This window comes from Bison bison, unplaced genomic scaffold (genome assembly GCF_000754665.1).
Source record: "Bison bison bison isolate TAMUID 2011002044 unplaced genomic scaffold, Bison_UMD1.0 scf7180017864171, whole genome shotgun sequence".
In the NCBI taxonomy this organism is placed as follows: domain Eukaryota; kingdom Metazoa; phylum Chordata; class Mammalia; order Artiodactyla; family Bovidae; genus Bison; species Bison bison.
Window position 1 is genome coordinate 5419102 of NW_011494743.1, and position 22602 is coordinate 5441703.

Below are 22602 nucleotides of genomic sequence, written 5' to 3' on the forward strand. Positions count from 1 at the left end.
TTTCAAAGTTTAGAAATTCTTTATGTATTAGGGTTATATCAGCCCTTTGTGATAAATGCTGAAAATATTTTTTGCCACTTTATTATTTACTTTTAACTTTGCTTTTTTTGGCCATCCAAAACTCTTTTCGTTAAACATATAAATTCCTCCTTTTATTGTTCCTGGATTTTCAGTCACAGGAATGTTTTCCCCACTTTCAGGTCACAAAAGAATTCAGGTATGTTTTCTTCCAGTTATTTAGAAGGTTTCATTTTTACAATTGGGTCTCTAATCCATTTGGATTTTATCCTTCTGTACAGTATGAGAAATGGATTCAATTTTATTATCTTCCATATGGTTAATGACATTTGTCTCAACATCACTTTTTGAAGTCTTTTTCTCCACCAATAAGATGATTCCTTTATCATACACTAAATTCCTGGACTTTTCCTCCATTGTTTACAGTGTGATATATATCTAGTAGAGTTATCCCTCCTTCTGTACTGTTCTTTTTTTGAGTTCTGGCTATTACTGTTTATTCTTTACAATACCTTTATGTAGGAAAAGACTTGTTTAATTGGAATCTAGTATGCCCTTTAAATATAAATATATGATGTATATGAATGGAGAAATTTCAAAAGTACTTCTAGATAATATTCTAAAACCAACTCCAGATAAACTAGAGTTTGTTTTAAAACTAGTTTTAGAAGAAAACAGAAATCATACTAGTGGACACATGGATACAGGTAAAGCCAGGGGTGGAACAGCCTTCCCTTAGAATGCAGACACTAGTGAAGTGAAAGTCGTTCAGTTGTGTCTGACTCTTTGCAAGCCAGAATACTAGAGTGGGCATCCGTTCCCTTCTCCAGGGCATCTTCCCAACCCAGGGATCGAACCCAGGTTTCTGACATTGCAGGCGGATTCTTTACCAGCTGAGCCACAAGGAAAGGCCCACAAGGGAAGAATGTAGACAAGTGTCCCTCAACACTCACTGCATCCATGGTCCTATGATAACTAGTATAAACCAACAGGACCATACCAAAGACAAGAAAACACACACTGGTCCTACTGCTACTATCACAGTCACATTTTTTTCTATAAAATAAGGTACCTTGTGCATGATGTAGCAAAGTCAAATGCTGAAATAGATTCTTTTAAGAAAAGAAAACATTTAGGACCCACTGTATTTTCAGGAACTCAAGGATTGTGAACTTTTGTGCTAGCTCAATCGTCACAAAATGACATACACAATAGCCCAAGGTAAAATTTGCCTTTAAAAAAAGAATTATGACAATAATTTTCAAAGAAAGCAAAATCAGTCAGTAGGAAGATAAGTTCCACTTGACATTTGGGTACATCTTTTCCCTAAATCACTTGGAACATCAGTGGCCAGAAGCCCCATTTAAGTGAACCTGGTAACTTCCCTCTAAGGGTTAGGACCACATTTCCTGTGCAGAAACCTTCTTGGACAACTGAAAACTGCCATTCGCCCAGCAAAGGAAAATGAACAGAGACTGGAGAGTATGTCAAATAAAAATACCAAAATAACCCACATTATTTGCACCATTAATAGTTCTGAATCTAAAAAGTAAACGCTACTTTTATTCTCCAGGCTAGGGTTAGCTCTCCTGTTACCTTCTGTCCTAACCTAGTCCATCCCAAAACAGAGACACAAACTGCTCACTGGGAAGCTATCTGTTGTGCTTCAGTAAAATTTGCTGTTTTTTTTTTTTTTTGGTATGGGAAGATAATGTTGAAAACAGAATAACTGGTCTTCCTCACAGTTCATCAACTTCATTTCCTAACAGCTAAAACTTTACTAATTGATCATTTTTTAAATGCAACAATCAAAACCATGAAGTCATTGTTTGCTCTAGTTCACCATTTTTATTTACACAACCATCTTTTTCCTAGACCGGCAACGTGAAGCAAAACAAAAGGCAAAGGTGCCTTGCTGGTGACCGCCCTCTGCCATTTTCTTTTGCAGAGGGTCTTCTCAGTAGTAGCCAGGTACCACGTGGAGCTTCTTCACAGTTTCAGAGAAGCATCCCTTGTAGTAACACAGCAAGAAAGTGCTACGGTTGATGGTAGTTACTGTTGCATAGTTCAATCACCTTACAGAACGTTTGTCATATAACTTCAAGTATGTAAGTTATTTAATCAACACAAAACTCTTCCAAAAAAAAAAAAAACAACAACCAATATTAGCTGACTTCTGGTGCCATGAGACATAATGGCACCACCAATTTTTATATTTTAGTGGTAAAAATATAATCCAGTTTTAGCACCTGTCTGTAAGAGTTAGATGAAAATATATGATTGGCTTACTGGAAGGTAATAGTCTTAATGTCCCCTCAGTGAGGGAATCTGTTCCTTCTGCTGCATCCTGGCTCACAGAAAAGAATAACAGTATTAATGGGAGAGAAAAGCAGAGACTTTTAGTTAAGGTTTTTCAGCACATGAAATACTCGGAGAAATCAATACTAGAAATCAGTTTCCATCTTCCTAACCAAAACCCTGTCTCAATACTTCATTTCAAAAACAAAGTGACATATTCTAAGAAAATAACAAATTTTTACATAAAAACACTGAATTTTGAGTAACTCTATCAGTTATTGGACACAGTATATATAAGCAAGGAAAATAAAGTGCACCTTTGGAGTATATAAAATAATAAACTCAGAAAACCACTTGTTAAAATTGGCAATATAGATGGCAATATAAAAAGTACCAGACCTAGCAAAGTTAGATAGAAATAAAAATTTCAGTTGAAAAATTACAGTTTTTCAGTATGGCAGAGGGACAAATAACCTTTTATTACAGTTACTGGATTTGAAGACTCATATATTTTGATTTTGTGTAGGACAAAGGAAAGTCATTCCTCTAGAAGGCACTAACTGGTTTAAATGTGTGAGCAGCTTCATAAAGAAAACATGTGCAAAGTACAGTCAGGAAGACTGCCTGGTTCTCGCGTCAGATTCCTTACTCTGCGTCCCAGACGGTAAATTACTGCTGAGGAGCGTGTCGGCGTGTGGCTTTCCCACATCATCTGCAGTGTGCTCAGTCCACAGTGTCACAGATCTCCTTCACTTTCTGGTTGAAGTCTTCCGGCTGATCTGCATACACATAATGGCCTGCTCCGAGAATGGCCTAGGAAACCAAAAGCCGTCAGGTGGTCAGCGAGTAAAAGCATTTAAGAATGCTTTTACACACTTAAAGACACTGAGCAATGAAACTGACAACGGCTATACATGAATAAAACAGGAAAGAAAAAGCAATACTAATCCTCAGTGACTAGTATATATTTGATTAAATAAAGGATCTGAGAATAAAGAGAAAATCCAGTGAATCTTACTAAAGTTTTAAGATGCAAAAATAACATTCTAGGTTGATCTTTAACAGTAGGGCGGACAGAAACACTAGCCAAGGTGAGAATGTGCTGCCTTGGGAGGTGGGAGAGATGGTACTGGACCCGTCTGTCCCTCCTTTGGTCTCTCCCACCTTAGAGATGCTGTGGCTCCAGGACTGACAAGGCCCCAAGAATGGTGATTTGCTGTCTGGACACGAAGATTTGTTTGGATCAAACCCTGCCCCCATCACACATGACTACAGGTCTCTGACCAAGATGTGAAGGCACAGGGATGACCAGAGGGCTCAATGAAAGCAAAGGTAATAGAATAGACTTCATGTGCAACTGAGAACCAAAACTACATCACACACTTACTATCGTCTTCACATATGACTGTGGTCGTAGTGACTGGATGCTGGTGCCAGAATTGCCATCCATGCAGGATCGGGCGCCGAAGATCACGGAAACTGGAATGTCAGGGTGCATTTTGCCAATTCGCTGGAGCATTGGCCTTTTTGCCCATCCATAAGGGATAGTCATGTTTTTGAACGCAGTCTCACCACTTAAAGAGAGAAAAATCACATGCATGATTCTGGGGGATAAGTGCACATCACACCCTCACCTCTATTAAAACACACTCATATTCAGATTCTCCCCCATTTAAGAAAGACTGCAACTTGCACAGAAAATAATTTACTAGGAAGTGTAAGGAACCATCCTCACAGAAGATATACTTTTTTGTTAGATAAAGAAGGATGTTTTAACCTCTAAAAAAAAATCTCTTACAAAAAATGATCCTCCTCCAAATCAAAACATGTAACCCTAAGTCCCTAATTATCAAATTTCCTTTGGGGAGAGTAGAAATATACTTTTTTTTTCCCCACTCTAACTTATTCACAAGGCAGCTTCTCCACAGGTTCATGACACCAGCTTTTTACCTTCAATGGCAACATCAACACCAAGATAAGAACAAATTCAGATTAAGTATTCTTTGTGAATTGTTACATATTTTAAATTTCTGCATATTATGATGTTTGACACCTTTGAAAACCTTTTTTAAAAAAACAAATATATATTTATTTATTTGGATGCACTGGGTCTTCGTTGCAGTATGTGGGATCTTCAATCTTTGCTGCAGCATTTGGTATCTTTAGTTGTGGAAAGTGGGATCTAGCTTCCTGACCGGGGATCGAACCTGAGCTTGGGAGCATGCAGTCATAGCCAATGGACTACTAGGGAAGTCCCCCTAAAAACTGTTCTGGCTGGGAAGAGACTGCCTCTTGGGGTTAACTTATTTTTAGAGATACCAAAGGACTCAGCTGGGACCACCCCTTCATATGCAAACTAACTAACATGGAGCTGTGCCTCTTCTGTCTGGCCTGAACATCCCAGGAGGTGATGTTCCTCTGCCTTAGTCATCCCAGGGCCAGGTGCCAAACAACTAGAAACCACCTGGATATCTTAGAGCCCACTGAAATAACTTAAGCAGTCCATCCTACGCTGCCCACCCTGCACTGCCTGCATCTCCCGCAGAACCCAGTAAAGGTTCCCTCCTGGAGTTCCCCTCACGCCTGTCTTCTGCCACCTGATCAGAACCTGCTGCATCTTCTGTGAGCCTTCCTCAGTGACCTCGCTCCAGGACCTGTGAGTATACTAAACTTTGTTCTCCTGAGCGTCTCCTATGTCCTCTCGTGTGGGCCACACCTGACTGAGCGTCACATAAAAGAATACAGAACGTCTGGCAAACTCCTCAGACAAATCCACTCTGCGGTCACTTCTCTGGTCTCTTTGTGGTACTAGGCATACTCGTGAATGGCCATTTGTGAATTCAAGTTCCACCACAGGATAGGCCACAAACTAGGCCTACATGGGCACACGTGATTGTGAAATGTGAGTAGGTGAAGAACAAAACACTGAAACCACACAGGAAGACAGATGAGTTCCCTGGAACAGGCCACTAACGATTGCTGGGACAAGGCAGTGAAGTGTTCAGACTGAATCCACCCAAGTGAAGTGCCTGGTGAGTCACAAAACATCAATCACTTGCAGACTCCAAACCTCTGCAGCCTCCCTCCCCTTTGGCAGACAACCTATAACTTTATCAAAAAGATGGAAGCTACAGCTATACCTCCAGTGCTCTCATGGCCTCAATCTTTTTAATAAAGTAGGTGTACATATTCTTTGAGAGAAGTGCTGTTAGTTGCTCAGTCGTGTCTGACTCTTTGCAACCCCATGGAAGGTAGCCTACCAGGCTCCTCTGTCCATGGGATTTCCCAGGCAAGAATACTGGAGTGGGTTCTCATTTCTTTCTCCAGGGGACCTTCCTGACCCAGGGACTGAACCCAGATTTCCTGCATTGGCATCAGATTCTTTACCATCTAAGCCATCAGAGAAGCCCTGAGATGAGTGAGAGAGGCAAAGAAAAAAAAAAAAGGGAAGGAGCTATTTCTGCATCTCACCTCTCAGCCTTTCACCCAAGTCTGGATTAGAAAGGATGAGAAACCATTTTTATATTTTTAAGTATAGTCTATGGCCCACCTCTACTGGAATCATCAGAAGCGTCTGGTAAAGATGCAGCCCAGAACCACTGAATCAGTCTCAGAGACAGGGTTCAGACACCACATTTCTGATAAACTACTTCAACAATTCTGGTACAGAAAGAAGAATGGAAATCAGAGCTCTCACCATCACACTCCGTTCTTGATTCTCTCCATACCGACTCTAGGCTCTGCTTTCAGGGCTCCTCCCAGCTCCTCAAGACTCTCAAGCTCCATTCTCTCCACTGGCACCTTGTATTTGACATCTAGAAGTCTTTTTTTTTTTTTTTCTTTTAAATAAGCTATATCTTTGCTTGGCTCTCTTGCTTCCTCTAGCTACTATGCTCTCTCTCCTAATCACTGTCAAAATTAATATAGACTCCCCATCCCCTCTCCGCTCTCAGTGTATCTCAGGCTGATGCACAGTACTGAAGAGGTGCTGTGTACAGAAGGGTGCCATCAGCAAATGAACTTGAAAAGGCTGCCTTGTCTCTGCCACACGCCGGAAGATGTAAAACCCTTTGGAATAATAAATGGTTCTAAGAAGATCTATGGTATAGAAGACCATTTACTTTTGTTTACACCAGAGCTCCTTTTTTGTACAACATTCATACTCAGTTTGAGAACACTGTTTTATTTGAAATTCTTTATGATCTCTCAACTCTGGTCACCTTAATAAGACGCCAGAGACCAAGACTTCCTTCAACTTGTCCATGGGCCCCTTAAGGGAAGAAAGTACATCTGACTTTTTAATCTCTCATCAGAATCCAGTACAGTGTTTTACATCACAGGTTCTCCATGAATAGATGAGCAAATTAAGAACTACTTGTCCTTTTAAATTGAGTCATTTACATACTGATAAATATCTCCTGGACTGTTCACACATTTTCAAAAAAGGAAAGTCTAAAACACAAACACAGTAGATTTAGAATCGAGACCCTTACCTTGGAGTCTGGACATTACAGTGGTAGATGTATTCCGTCACTGTATCATCGTCAAACATTGAAGAATACTTCCGTTTGAAATCAGGCCTTAAACGCTGTACTAGACTTAAACCTATATAATAGAAAACAAACATTTTAAGTTGTAATTAATTTATATAATAGTAGAGAAGATTTTGGGGCTTCCCTGGTGGCTCAGTGGTAAAGAATCCGCCTGCCAGTGCAAGAGATGCAGATTCAGTCCCTGGGTCAGGAAGGTCCCCTGGAGAAGGAAATGGCAACCCACTCCAGTATTTTTGCCTGGGAAACCCCAAGGACAGAGAAGCCTGGCTGGCTACAGTTCATGGAGTTGCAAAGAGTCAGACACGATTGAGTCACTAAATGATACTAAACAAGAGAAGATTTCAGTGTTTGCTTCTATAATAAATATTAAATGCTACATTAGGCATATGTTCAAATACGCACTTTAGGTTCAAAAAAGCACAGATCCTAGAAATTGCTCTCAAGTTCCCTAAGGAAAGATTACAATACGAATGAAACACTGTCATATACTGACTTACAGATATGCTTCAGGAGGTCAAAAACAGTTGCCTAAGACTTGTTTTTGTAGGAAAATAAATTATATTAAACAAGGCAGGTGAATACAACAAGGCATACCATAAAATTAACTTAATAATTTGTATCTTCTCCACATTTACAACACATTAGCATCTAAATGGTACCCCACTCCAGTACTCTTGCCTGGAAAATCCCATGGACGGAGAAGCCTAGTAGGCTCCAGTCCATGGGGTTGCTAAGAGTTCGGCACGACTGAGTGACTTCACTTTCACTTTTCATTTTCATGCACTGGAGAAGGAAATGGCAACCCACTCCAGTATTCTTGCCTGGAGAATCCCAGGGACATAGGAGCCTAGTGGGCTGCTTTCTATGGGGTCGCACAGAGTTGGACACGACTGAAGCGACTTAGCAGCAGCAGCAGCAGCATCTAAATGAAGTAAAGTGAAGTGAAAGTCACTCAGTTGTGTCCGATTCTTTGTGATCTCATGGACTGTAGCCCTCCAGGCTCCTCTGTCCATGGAGTTCTCCAGGCAAGAATACTGGAGTGGGTTGCCATTTCCTTTTCCAGGAGGTCTTCCTGACCCAGGGATTGAACCCGGGCCTCTTGCATTTCAGGCAGATTCTTTACCATCTGAGCCACAAGGGAAGTCAAATGAAGTAAACTGGGATATAAATATTTCTGGGGAAAATGCATTCAGACTTTCTGCTTGGCACAGTAGCAGTATTGCCCACTACAGTCATCCACAGTGGCTCCCACGGCCCCACCCCTGAGGTGAGAGGCAGGAGCAGGGCCCCAGAGGAAAGAGGAAGAAGAGTAGGAACCTTTTCTCAAGTCACTGTTTTCCTTCTAGGGCCCAAGGACTGGCTGGTTTCCCTCTCTGCTACGACTTCCCGTTACTGTAGCAAGGTCTTCCTTCCTTCACCTGCCTCCCTGATTCTCTGAAGGAACCACACAGCTCCACCAAGGATTCTCATGATGCAGGAGACATTCTATACCGCCCTCTCACCCTGTGTGAGCACCAACGGGAGGCAGAGGGCATGAAAGGTCCCTCCTCGGCCTTCTCCAGCCCCCGTCACTATCTCCTGATTTCCTCTCATCCTTTACTTGCCCCATTACTGCTACATGTAGAGCTATGATCAAGCAAAATCCATTTACATTTCAGACCTCTAAAGCTCTTAAGCAGCTTATCAAAGGAGGACCTGACACCTAAGCTGGTGAGCCCTACTGGGATGAGGCGTGCTGGCGCTTCAACATTATGTGAACTGTGAATTTCCAGATGTTCAAGCTGGATTTAGAAAAGGCAGAGGAACCAGAGATCAAATTGCCAACATCTGCTGGATCATCAAAAAGCAAGAGAGTTCCAGAAAAACATTTACTTCTGCTTTATTGAGTACGCCAAAGCCTTTGACTGTGTGGATCACAATAAACTGTGGAAAATTCTTCAAGAGATGGGAATACCAGACCATTTGACCTGCCTCTTGAGAAATCTGTATGTAGGTCAAGAAGCAACAGTTAGAACTGGACATGGAACAACGACTGGTTCCAAATCGGGAAAGGAGTACATAAAGGTTGTATATTGTCACCCTGCTTGTTTAACTCATATGCAGAGTACATCATGTGAAATGCCAGGCTGAAAGAAGCACAAGCTGGAATCAAGACTGCCGAGAGAAATATTATCAACCTCAGATATGCAGATGACACCACCCTCATAGTAGAAAGCGAAGAAGAACTAAAGAGCCTCTTGATGAAAGTGAAAGAGGAGAATGAAAAAGTTGGCTTAAAACTCAACATTCAGAAGACTAAGATCATGGCATCTGGTCCCATCACTTCATGGCAAACAGATTGGGAAACAATGGAAACAGTGACAGACTTTATTTTGGGGGGCTCCAAAATCACTGCAGATGGTGACTGCAGCCATGAAATCAAAAGACGCTTGCTCCTTGAAAGAAAAGGTATGACTAACCTAGACATCATATTAAGAAGCAGAGACATTACTTTGCCAACAAAGGTCCGTATAGTCAAAGCTATTGTTTTTCCAGTAGTCATGTATGGATGTGACAGTTGGACTATAAAGAAAGCTGAGCACCAAAGAATTGATGCTTTTGAACTGTGGTGTTGGAGAAGACTCTTGAGAGTCTTTGGACTGCAAAGAGATCCAACCAGTCCATCCTAAAGGAAATCAGTCCTGAGTGTTCATTGGAAGGACTGATGCTGAAGCTGAAACTCCAGTACTTTGGCCACCTGATGTGAAGAACCGGGTCACTAGAAAAGACCCTGATGCTAGGAAAGATTGAGGGCAGGAGGAGAAGGGGATGACAGAGGATGAGATGGTTGGATGGCGTCACCAACACAGTGGACATGAGTTTGAGTAGGCTCCAGGAGTTGGTGATGACCTGGCTTCTGCAGTCCATGGGGTCACAAAGAGTTGGACACGACTGAGCAACTGAACTGAACTGGACTGGTGAAGAGAGGTTATCTACATCAGTACTGAGGGCATGTGGCATGGTCACCAAATCATTCTCTATGCCCTCTTCTCATTCCTGCATCCTGCTGCTCTCCACACCCCAAAGGGATGGCACTGGGACAAGGAGGGGCTGGGCCTGGGCAGAGAGGGTGGCAGAGTCTGCAGCCACCTACACAGAAGTTGCTGCCACACCCTCACCCACCCACCAGGTCAATCTTCTTTTCCTGCTAAGTGAACCTGACTTCCGTGTGTCAGTTAGGCAACAACGTGCCCAGGAAAGCAGGCCCCTCACTCGAACCCCTGGAAATAAATGAAGGCTGACTGATCAGTCACAGAAGAGTCTTCTTGGTTGATGGAAGAACATCAGGGGTGGGCAGAGACACATGGGGAAGCCTACTGGGGCTCCTAGGGGAGACCTTGTTCCCTGACATAGAGCCTTATGCTTTCCCTTCTTGTTCATAGTGCTGCTTGACGAGCTGACGCTGTCTGTAATAGCAACTGCTGAACTGTGAGGTAAAAGGTCAAGAGAATCACATACGCAGACCCAGACCCTTCACCAAGGAGCCAGCTTCGAGAAAAAAACGCTAAAACCACCTGCCTCCAGACTGCTTGTTAAGAAAACAATAAAAGGCCTTCTGCTTTAGGCTGCTGAGGTCTTCTGTTACTTCCAGCCTAAAGTCCTTTTCACTGACACAAGCCGTAAGAGGGAAAGGCAGAGGTGCAGACTGTCACCATCCATGACAACGAGGTGAGTGAGGCTGAGACAGAGGAGTCGAGAGTGAAATGAACTTAAATCAGAGACTTCCCCCAAATCTTTGTAGGAAAGAACGACTTTATCTTCTTAACACTAACATTATAGGGCAAGAAAGGAATCTAAGTGATGGTTATTATCCCAGGTCATCGATTAGGTCTGGCTTTGTGACCTGTCAGCTGGATATCATTAGCTGGTTAAACACTCCCCAACAGATCACTTCCTCCCATGCCCCAGGCTAGTAAATACACTACCTGTGACATCCCTGCCTTGGCTTTTTTCAGAATGTTCAAGGTCGCCTAACCTTATCCTTAGCTTAAGACGCTTACTCCCTGGAAGGAAAGTTATGACCAACCTACATAGCATATTCAAAAGCAAAGACATCACTTTGCCAACAAAGGTCCGTATAGTCAAGGCTATGGTTTTTCCAGTGGTCATATATGGATGTGAGAGTTGGACTGTGAAGAAGGCTGAGCGCCGAAGAATTGATGCTTTTGAACTGTGGTGTTGGAGAAGACTCTTGAGAGTCCCTTGGACTGCAAGGAGATCCAACCAGTCCATTCTAAAGGAGATCAGTCCTGGGTATTGTTTGGAAGGAATGATGCTAAAGCTGAAACTCCAATACTTCGGCCACCTCATGTGAAGACTTGACTCATTGGAAAAGACTCTGATGCTGGGAGGGATTGGGGGCAGGAGGAGAAGGGGATGACAGAGGAGGAGATGGCTGGATGGTATCACTGACTCAATGGATATGAGTTTGTGTGAACTCTGGGAGTTGGTGATGGACAGGGAGGCCTGGCGTGCTGTGATTCATGGGGTCGCAAGGAGTTGGACACGACTAAGCGACTGAACTGAACTGCCTGCTAATTATCTGTAATGTTTACCATAAAAAGATTCCTCTTTGAGGAGAGGAGCCTGGTTTCAGTCATCTTTAGGCATTGACTGGTATTTTTTAGAGGAGGAGGAGAAAAAGTAAGGTTTGTTTTTGTTTTCAAGATTTTAACTAACAATGGTAGTTCAGCAAATACACCTCTGTTGTTCTCTATAAACATTGTGCTCTCCAGGGATACAGATATGTGGCATTCCAGGTGGCACAGTGGTAAAGAATCTGCCTGCCAATGCAGGAGATGCAAGAGATGCAGTTTGATCCCTGGGTCAGGAAGATCCCCTGGAGAAAGAAATGGCAACCCATTCCAGTATTCTTGCCTGGAGAATCCCATGGACAGAGGAGCACGGTGGGCTACAGCCTGTGGGGTCACAAAGCGGGACACAACTGAGTGACTGGGCACAAACACACACACAGGATACAGGTATAAAAGCACTCACCAAACGGCCCTGCAATCCTGAGGCCAGCTAAAGGGTTAAAGGGAGTCAACGCTGCTCCCAAGGCTCTGATCCAAACTGGAATTGGTCTCTCTTGATCAGCAAGGTCTGGTCGTTCAGAAAAACCCCAAGGCTCCACTAAAATGAGATGACTAACCCTGTACGGGAAAGAACAGACTAAAGATCATTTGGCAAATTCACCCTAGGACTAGAAAGAACTTACATGATTTATAAAAAGGTAGAATGAACCTCCTTCAAACACCTGGCATTGAAGAGAAAACTGAGGACTGAACAGGCTACCTCTCGCTCTTATTATATGTGAACTGATGAGATTCGGTAGAATTTGAGAGGTGTCTGGTAGAAGGAGGGCTTCATATTTAATCTATCTAAATACAGATAATAATGGATGTGTGAGAGGGTATATGATAACTGTAACTATTCTTGAGAATCAGAAAAGACAGTATTTGTTGTTTAAGCTACACTCTGGCAAATGATACGGTTCCATATACCTCAATGTTGACACTGCAGAAATGACTAGAGATTAATACTACACTCATAAAATAACCAGGCACCAAAAATAGTTATTTCCTATGAGCCAAATCATTCTACAAGTTTAACAAGCATTAGGACTTTGGGTGGATTCAAAAGGACTTTGAATGAACTTTTCACAAACATAAAAATAATACTATGGGCCAAAAATACACCCCCTAGTTTGGGATTTCAGTTTGATGAACAGGAATGCATGTACCCTACCCATAACATCATGACATCCTGGCATGAGATTCTGTTCATAATTCTTTCCTAATTTTCTTCTTTAGTGATTAAACAGACAGAACCCCTTCAGTTCGAACTCATATCAAATTGCTTCACGGCATCAAGAGTTTTAATTTTTCCATCTAATGAAGCGTCTTTCCGATGAGAGAAACCCAGGACCACGTCCTCATGATTGCATCACAGTACCACACATCAACTGTAGCCAAAACAGCCAACGGATGTCAGCAAAGATCTCCCAAGGATGAACGGACACTGATTCTGAAGTCCCTTTCCTAAGTCCAACTGAAATAGAAACGTAAAGAAACCAGAATATGGGAACAGATAGCTATTATTCCCAATGCAAAAAGTTTTATTATTTTTGGATTTCCCCGGTGGTCCAGTGCTCAACAATTCACCTGTCAATGAGAGGGACATGGGTTCAATCCCTGGTCTGGGAAGATACCACGTGCCACGGAGCAACCAAGCCCGTGCGCCGCAACTACTGAGCCCATGTGCCTAGAGCCTGTGCTCCACAACAAGAGAAGCCACTGAAATGAAGAGCCCACGCACGGCAACCAGAGTACCTCCTGCTCGCTGCAACTACAGAAAAGCGCGCATAGCGGCCAAGATCCAGAAAAGCCAGAATAGATAAATAAATAATAAAAAGTTTTAGTATTTGTGTCAGCACAGATTAGTTAGTAATGAGTACTTTGCTATGACAGCATTTTCTCAGACAGAAAGCTTCAGAGAACAGACCCAGAGCATAGAGCTCCATGGACTCTTGGAGAATACTCAGCCCCATCTTTCATCTCATGACATGAGAAGAAAGCTGAGATGTACTGTGTGACTCATTTGACTCATTTGACAATTATTTACTTTTAATGTATGTGTGTGTGAGTGCTCAGTCACTTGGTCGCATCCGACTCTTTGCAACCCCATGAACTATAGCCCGGCCAGCTCTTCTGTCCATGGGATTCTCCAGGCAAGAATACTGGAGTGGGTTGCCATTTCCGTCTCCAGGGGAGCTTCCCGATGCAGGGACTGAACCTGCGTCTCCTGTGTCTCCTGCACTGGCAAGTAGTTTCTTTACCATTGCTCTTCCTGGGATCCAAACTCATATAGTAATCCAGAACCCACCTTCTAATATCCCAGAGAAGACAGCTTGATGGGATTGTCAGTTCACATCTAGGCTTAAAGAATGGTTCTAGCCAGACAGCATATGAGTCAGCTTATCAGACATCTATATCGAGATTCAGAGACTAATGCAAACTGCAAGAAAAACAAAGAACCAGCAAAGCAGGAACAAGAGAACAGTTCATCAGTTTCAAAACATAAAGAAGCATTCTTCTCCAGCTTAGTCATTACAGTAGGTCTTGAGTCTGAAGATGATGACCAGATTACAGCCTCCAGGCCTAAGACGTAGGTAACACCTGCTCCAACATGCTCATGGGACAGCTGAGCCTATATGCCAACAACGCTATACTAACCAGACATTCATGTGACATAAGTCAGCCACCAGCCAGTAATAATACAACAAAACAGCCAGATCCAGAACCAAAATGTACAAAGGAGTTTACAGGACGTACTAGGAAACAAGGAAAAGGACAAGAAAGAAGTCAGTACACAAAGGAGACATTCTCAAGATGCAGTTACCCCAGGTATTTCCCATTAGTTACAAGCTACTGAGGGAAGGATGGAGCACAGAACAATGAACTTAAATGCCTCTAACTGGGTCAAATAGAACACTCAGTCTTTCATCTCAAGAGGAACCAATAAGAAATGCTCAGCCCAGCTCCACATGGTCAGGAGACAGCCAGGCAAGATCAAAAGCAAGATGATTTGAAAACCTTTGAGTGAAAAAGACCAGATGTAACCTATTCTGTTGTGACTTGGAATGATCTCTTTGCTAAACACTTTCTAAGTTAATAAAAGTTTTCATAGTGTCCTTTTCCTTAGTTTATAACAAATACCTATAAAAAACAGACTGTCTTTGTACAGGATCCTGAGTTGTTGTTGTTTAGTTGCTAAGTCATGTCCAACTTTTTGCAACCCTGTGGACTATAGCCTGCCACGCTCCTCTATCCATGGGATTTTCCAGGCAAGAATGGAGCAGGTTGCTGGTTCCTCCTCCAGGGGATCTTCCTGACCCAGGGATCAAACTGTCTCCTGGATCTCTGCTACTTGGCAGATGAATTCTTTACCACTGAGCCACCAGAGAAGCCCATGGGATCCTGAGTGGCAGGAGCCAGAAGTAAAAGAAAATTAAAAAGGAACAGAGAGATATAAGAAAGGAGATGGTATCTTTGGCTACTTTTGCTGGTTTACTCTACTCTCCCTCTGTTGCCACCTTACGGTGCTCGGACGCTGCTTGATGAAGATTCTGTAGTGTAGCATGGCAGCCCAGGACACCTCACACAGTGCTTCCTGCTTGTCATACAGCACACCAATCTACAGGTAAAATCACAGGCAACCTGTCTAATTATTACACATCATGGTACGAGGACTGAAATGAACTAAGGTCATTTTGGGGAAGGAACATGGGGTTTGTGCCTCCATATGGAATAATCTATTAGTCAGTTCGTAACTTCTCTGCCCATCCACCGCACTGCTCTTCCAGAATGGCCCAGGGATCCCCCTAGCACAGGGCCTTTGCGATTTCTGTCCCTACTGCCTAGAATGCTCTCCTGCTACTTTCCTTTGAGACCTCCACGTCAGCTGCAGTTGTACTTTAGAGGACCACAATGGACCCTGAGCCAGAGCCAGGTATTCATTAAGAGATCTCACAGCTGCCATGCTACTCATGTGGTTATTTCTGTCTCTTCCCCCAATGCACTGTAAGCCTTACAGGCACACAAAGTCACTCAACATTATTTAAACACACACAACCTGCTGGATTATAATGTTAGAGTGTTTCATTCAACACTGGTATTTCAATGGAGGATTTAGCCAGGTACTTTTACATGAAGTATCACAATTGCTGAATCTTTGATTACTGATTCTTGATAATCAGTATCAAGAATCTGGGAAATATATGGGGTCACTGCCACAAGGTAGAACAACTTTTATGGACAGAGGCACTCCGCTGCTCATAGAGATCAAGCACACAGGTTGACCTAATGTACCAAAAACTGGAAAAAATCAGTTTTTACTTGTTCTCTATTATTGGAATCCTTCCAAAACAAGTATTTTAATCTAGGAATTTTTGCTCTTTTCCCCAAACCATCCTATAAAAATAAACCAAGAATGAAAGAACGGGGCTGCCCATAAAAGACAGGATTAATATATACAGATTGGGACTTAAGTCCCAGTAAGTAAAAAAAATGTTGTCTTTGTGTTTTTTTTCTCCACGCATAGAAACAACAGAAGTTAAAGAGCTGTGTGTGGTTCTCTTAGGAGAAAAACGATGAAAACTATATCTGTCATACCTGAGGCGGCAAAGCAGAAAGTGGTATTCTCAAAGTCCACTCAAAAAAAAAAAAGAAAGACAAGATGCACAATGAGTGAAGGAAATTAACTGAATTTCATTTGGTCTCTATTAGACCATTTTCCCCTTCCTCTCACCCTCCCACCAAAGTCTTTGTGAAATGCAAAAATTTATTTTAAACTCATGACAGCATAATAAAAATGGTCCTTGTACGGGAGGCCATGCACATGTAAGAACAGGGATTACATATGGAATCTCTGTACCTCTCTCTCAAAATAATTAAACAAAAGTTTTTAAAAAGGTGCTTGGATCAAGTTAAAGTTGGATAAGTGACATTTAGAGTAGGTAGTTCCTTACAATACAAAACAGACTACTCTACTGCACCAGAGGAAATACATATATGCCACCCAGCAGCTTTTCTGGCTCAGGTAAAACCTCTCAGATCACACAGACGGTGACCCTGACGACCACCCATATGTTTAGTATGAGTGCAACTTTGCTAAACCTCACTGACTGTGAGCCTGCTATAATTATGAACAAATGTAGGTGGCCATCTCTTGTGTTTAACTACGTCTGGATCTGTGAATCTGCTGAATTGTTCAGTTAGCCATAACATCAGATCTTCTATGTAAATCTGAACTAATCTGCTCCATCAGAATGGAGGAGGAAAAATTTCTGTAAGGTAAGCAATTGGCACCAGTAGGGACCATTAACAGTAATCAGAAAAAACACACTGCCTTCACTCATGACTTGGGATCTCTGAAAACCCAAAGAACCTTGTTATTGTGAAATCCACTTGTGTTTCAAGATGCAATTTTTACACAGTAAAAAATATAGGCCTTCATATCCAACATATTCTGTAGAGTCTCACTCAATATTTAGCAGCAATCAGCCAATTTAAACCTGCTAATTATTTCAAGCATTCTCTCATTCATCCATTGCTAATACTTAGTGGTTCTTGGTCCTCATACAGTAGTTCACATTTATGAGGCACAAACATTCAAGAATCATTTTCTAAAATGTAGTCAGTTCAACGCAGGGATCACTGGCTTTATTTTACATACTTGTTCTGCTCCCTTATTCTCTTTTATAGATGGTTTTCAAGTGGTTATTCCCTTCTAAATCACTGAAGCATCTTATTTCTTCAGAGCATTTCCCAACTGCAAATGAAAATCTCACCAAGTGACCTAAATGGCAGATAGCCATGAAGGGTCAGGAACCTGTGACATATGGCTTCATGACCAGAGCCTGGCCCACTGAGTGCCATGTCCTACCTCCAGGGAATAAATACCACAAGACAGACAAGAAGAATGGACTTGTGGACACAGAGGGAAAGGAGAGGGTAGGATGAACTGAGAGAGCAGCACTGATACACACACGCTGCCACATGTGAAACAGACAGCGAGTGGGGCGCCGCTGTGCAGCACCAGGTGCTCTGCTCAGGGCTCTGTGATGACCAGAGGGCTGGGAAGCGGGGTGCGGGGGAAGGGAGACTCAGAGGGAGGAGATATATGCATACAGAGAGCTGATTCACACTGTTGTACAGCAGAAACTAACACAACACTGTAAAGTAATGGCACTCCAATAAAAGCAAAATAAATACCTGACCAGAAACAGAGGAAGCCCAGCCTCCACAGATAACCATGTTGCCTTACACCAGAAGAGTAGTCACTCTTCCCCATACAGGCAGTTGTTTATCACTGAGAGTAGGACTTGATAAAAGACAGTAATCCCAAAAAGCCAAGTAGAAGAAGGAATCTGGATTTCTTTTGAGAACACAGACCTACCAGTTAGCAAAACTGTTTTACCCTCCAGCAGAGAGGACTGCGCTGTGTCAACAGCACCTGCAGTTATGCAATGGGACGGCCTGACAGGCGCCCCCACACACTCTGAAAATGACCATCACCCCATTCACAGACGTCAGCCTCAAAGTCGGTCACAATTCCGGATTAGTCCATTCCTCCAGTGGAAAAACACACTGGCAACACAAAAATGTTGACAATTTTTTGTTTTCTTTCCAAAAAGATGAACAAAACAAAAATGAGCTTTGCTTCAATTTTCTGGGCACTCCAATGTGACCTCCTCTCAGATTCAGTTCAGTTCAGTCTCTCAGTCGTGTCCGACTCTTTGCGACCCCATGAATCGCAGCACGCCAGGCCTCTCTGTCCATCACCAACTCCCGGAGTTCACTCAGACTCACGTCCATCGAGTCAGTCATGCCATCCAGCCATCTCATCCTCTGTTGTCCCCTTCTCCTCCTGCCCCCAATCCCTCTCAGATTAGCAACATAAATAACAGGAAACAGCATAAGAAAATATGGTAAAGGAAGGAGGAGATGCTACAAAGATTCTGAAGTAAACAATCATTAATTGAATGACTCTGGAAAAAAAATTCTATAGCAATAAAGTTTAGGGCACAGTAGAATAAAAATGCTACAAGATATAATGTGGGTATATTTTCTGTAGCTTAGAGATGAGGAAACTAAAATTTAGAGTTAAGTGATTTCCTCTAAGCCTTAAGACAGCACGAGAGCCTATGTGTTCTAATTTCTCTGGTTTCTTACTGCTGCTTCCTGAAACCTAGAAAAGACTAGGAAAAGCCTGCTGGATCCATAGGTCTAATGATGATAATAACTGTAAATAATAACAGCACAACAGTTTTTACTTGTGGCTTAAATTGTGTATGTTCTAATAAATACAAAGTCCTTTCACAAGCCTCCTACGTAGCAGATATAACAGGAAAACCTGACAATATTATTTCTGCTACTAAACTGGCCATCAGCTGTGGCTGTTCGACCTACAGGGTCCTTTAAGAGAATGTCTGTTTTCAAAGGATCAGACACCAACCACCACCAAAGAGGGGAACTGGAAACGGATGCCTGGGTGCCTCTCTTCTGACACCCCTACTCACCTGGATGGGTACTTCAGTGAGTAACCAGCAGCCAGGAACCCACCTAGGTTGTGTCCAAGCAAGATCATTTTGTCCAGTCCAAGGGCACATCGCCACTCTTCAATGGATTCCACAAACTGATTCTCCACTTCTTCTGCGTCACTGTCAAATCTGGGTCGACTACTTCGTCCAAAGCCCAGCAGGTCAAAAGCATAGACAGGTCTATTGGTGCAAAGATCGCCAAAATTCAGTGCCCAGAGTCCAAGACCTCCTCCAAAACCATGGAGGAGGACAAGCGGAGTCTTATTTGAAATATGAGAGAGCTTCAGCGTCCATATTTTATTTCCATTAGATATACGAACAGGTTCTTTTTTGTATGTGCAGGGGACACCTAACAGAAACATAGAAAGAGAAATTGTTTAGCCTCACGACTTCTGAGAAGGGGAGTAGTCTCAGAGCAACGGGAAATTAATCATCTAGGAACCACCTAGTATGCATTTACATGATTTTAGCCTTTATTATGTCAGCCCTTAAAAAAAAATGTACACATTTTATTGAACCAAGTAATTCTTAATGACCATATCTCACACTTTCGTAGGAAGAGCTATCTCAGACAAGTCTCAAGTACCTGTGTCCTAGGTTTCCTGGCAAGTCATATTAGCTCTTTGGACTTCCTTCCACATCCATCAGTGGAGGGTGCTAGACAGGGACACAGTGGTCACTGAATCCATTATTTTAAGGTCTGTGGCTTTACCGACAATAACAAAGTAATAGTACCTTGTATGTGTAGAACACTTGAAGATTAAGCATTAAAGATTGAAGTCAGACTCAAAAGAAATACTTTTTCCTAAAACGTCATCATGAATTTAGGGAAGGATTAACAGTATGCGTATTGAACATGTGTTGAAATCTGAAGTCACCACAAGGTTTAGTAGAAAAAGATCACAGGGCATGGCAGGAACTCTTCAATGGGAGTGCTAGGTAGTCTGAGTTCAGATCCTCAAAAGTAAATACTCCAGAGAAAATAAATAATCACAGTTGTGTAGATAAAACATCTTTCTTATCCTCAGTGCTACAGGACTAAATACTTTAAATTTCCCCCCAAACTGACTAAAGATGGAACTAATTTGAAATCCTTTTACCCCACATTATCAACTGAACAGCTACACTTTAGATATATCCCTTAAGGATTTGTGCATATATGTCTACAGTAGACAAATAGTGGAGAACCGCAAGTCTCTTTCGTTTAACCTGAGAAATCATTTCCGGTTTCGTCCCCACATGGTGGCCAAAAGGGAAACCCAGCATTTGTTGAGAATATTAACAAAGTCCACGTTACCTGAGTGAGGGGAAATGACAGCAGTCTGGAGAGGGAGGTGAGCTGGTGTTAGTGCCAAGCCCAACCACACTGGCATTCTGAACACAGACATTGTGTGAGTATTCCTATAAAAACTACCTGTGACCTCTATGAGAGCTCATCTCACTGTATTAGTTGGTGCTCCTGTGTCTGACATTGGAGCAGGGGCCAATTCTCCTATCTGCAGCCCTAGAACCTAGCAGGAGGAAATCATTATGTTCATCAGATACATGAAATGAGTGCCTAGTGCTCCTGCCTTTTTTTTTTTTTACATCTCCTGACAAGAATTTTTTCATTTAGTAAACCACAATGACAACCTTCCCAGCTTTGGAGAGAACAAGATTACCTAATGGAGTTTCATGTTAAAAATACATGTAAAAAGGCTAAATGTCCCCTTCCAGGGATATATCCAGTTACAGTCACTTATTCCTGAATCATTCAAATTTACAACGAAATTCATTTGTGGCAGAGAAGATAAAAAATAGGTGTAAGTATCTGCACAAACATATACAATAATCACAGATGTACACCACTTAACCTCCTCCTCTAAACAAAACTGCCCAGTAAACAACATTACTTGAAAGTATATCCACAGATACCTAGGAATATTCTGAGAGTACACATTTGGGTAAACTTCAGCACTCACAAAAAACAACAAAAACAAAAAAGTTTCCATACTACTATGAATGTCAACATAAAGAATCCTACAATCCTAGAACCAGAAAGAATTCTAAGGATCAACACAGCCACTTCCTCTTACAGGCAAAAACTAGAAGACTGAGAAAAGGGACTTGCCCAAGATCCTGTAAGCCCCGGCTGCAGCCCTGGGCCTAGACCAGGTTACATGGCTATACTCCACTATCTATTCCAATAGACAAGGCTGCTTGCGCTGCAGCACCTGCAGGCTGCTCCCAAAGCACAGTCTGGGGACCTCTGGTGAGTTGGGGACCCTTTTGGGAGGCTTTCCCAGGTCAAAACTATTTTCAAAACAGTCTCAGACTTTACCTGTCTTTTCCACTCTCATTCTCTGATGGGTATACAGTGGAGCCTTCCAGAGAACACATGGTAAGTGATGACCAACAGTCTAAATGCAGAAGCACATATAGGCATCCAGGGGCCTTACCTTAAGCCAGACATTAAACAGATCTGTAAACTTATAAACAATGTTACTTGTCTTGATACATTTGTTCAGAAAGTAGCTATTTTTAGAAAACGTTATTTAAACTGCATTTATTGCTAGGGTTTTAAAGTAAATTGATAAGTTATCATAGTTTAATTTATACAGTTTTAATTTTTAATACAGTAACTATTGATAGCTATAACCACTAAACAAAGACCCTCGGGGTACTTCTTAATTAAAGAGTATAAAAGGACCTCAAGACAAAAGGTTTGAGAACCCTTGCCTTCTTTCCACACTTACACACTTACTGATGACATGAAAAAGGAAAAAAAAAGTTCTTTTGCCAACAACTAACACACCATAGAATCTTATCTTCAGTTTCAAGACAATGCAGTATATTGGACCTATTTTAGTAAGTGGCTCAGTTCACTTATAAGAAGAAAACCTTACATTTTAAAATTTTCTCTTCAGCTTCTTTAAGGTGTGAGGTTGATGTAGGGCACCATGTGGGAAGCCAACCAGTTAGCCATCCTGACCTAGAGCATCAAAACAAAATACAAAGAGGTGAGTTCATGCTATTCTCAACTCCCAACTGTTGCCCAGGGAGAAGAAAAGCAGAATAGAAAGTTCACTGTGTGATGAGGAAGCTGTCTGCAGGTGACAAATTCACCAAATAGGTACATAGCACTGTGATAGAGAACTGAGATACGGAGACCTTCAACCTGAGAACCTCCATGTAGATCTCAAAGTCCATCTTATCTTCACGGATAGTCACACTCCACACAGTCAAGTAGACTAAAAATGGACAGAACAAGAAAAGAGAAAAAAGGCATCCCCCCACCCCACTGCAAGACAGTTTCTCATCAGGGTGGAAGTACAGAAAGTCAAAGACCATGAGTTCGATCATTTCAATGGCAGGTTCACAGCAAATATAAAACACACTTTCTATGAGGGCAGAGAGAAGAGAAACCTTATTAAAGAATGAGATTAAAAAAAAAAAAAAGGCTTCAAATCTTATGGTTAAGAGTAGAACACATTCCTAAAACAAACGCAGAGGTCGGGCCCATGTTCAATCTACCATAGCATGACCCAGTTAACTATTAAAAGCTTTGGATTCCAGCAAACAGCAAATGATGAGAATGTCCCAGGCATCTGG

General features: G+C 42.1%; 1 protein-coding gene across 2 annotated transcripts in view; it reads right to left on the reverse strand.

Moving 5' to 3' along the window:
• Positions 1 to 1851: 1851 nt before the first annotated feature.
• ABHD5 (abhydrolase domain containing 5) overlaps positions 1852 to 22602 on the reverse strand; it is a 41769-nt gene continuing 21018 nt past the window's right edge. Inside the window, exons 2-7 of one of the 2 annotated variants that reach the window (XM_010842148.1) lie at positions 21897 to 21982; positions 18991 to 19360; positions 11907 to 12061; positions 6810 to 6921; positions 3704 to 3890; positions 1852 to 3129 (exon numbers count right to left, since the gene is read on the reverse strand). In XM_010842148.1, coding sequence (XP_010840450.1) covers positions 3040 to 3129; positions 3704 to 3890; positions 6810 to 6921; positions 11907 to 12061; positions 18991 to 19360; positions 21897 to 21982 — 1000 coding nt within the window. In that variant the 3' untranslated portion in view covers positions 1852 to 3039. The remainder of the gene's footprint in view (positions 3130 to 3703; positions 3891 to 6809; positions 6922 to 11906; positions 12062 to 18990; positions 19361 to 21896; positions 21983 to 22602) is intronic. The other variant, XM_010842151.1, reaches the window with a different exon arrangement.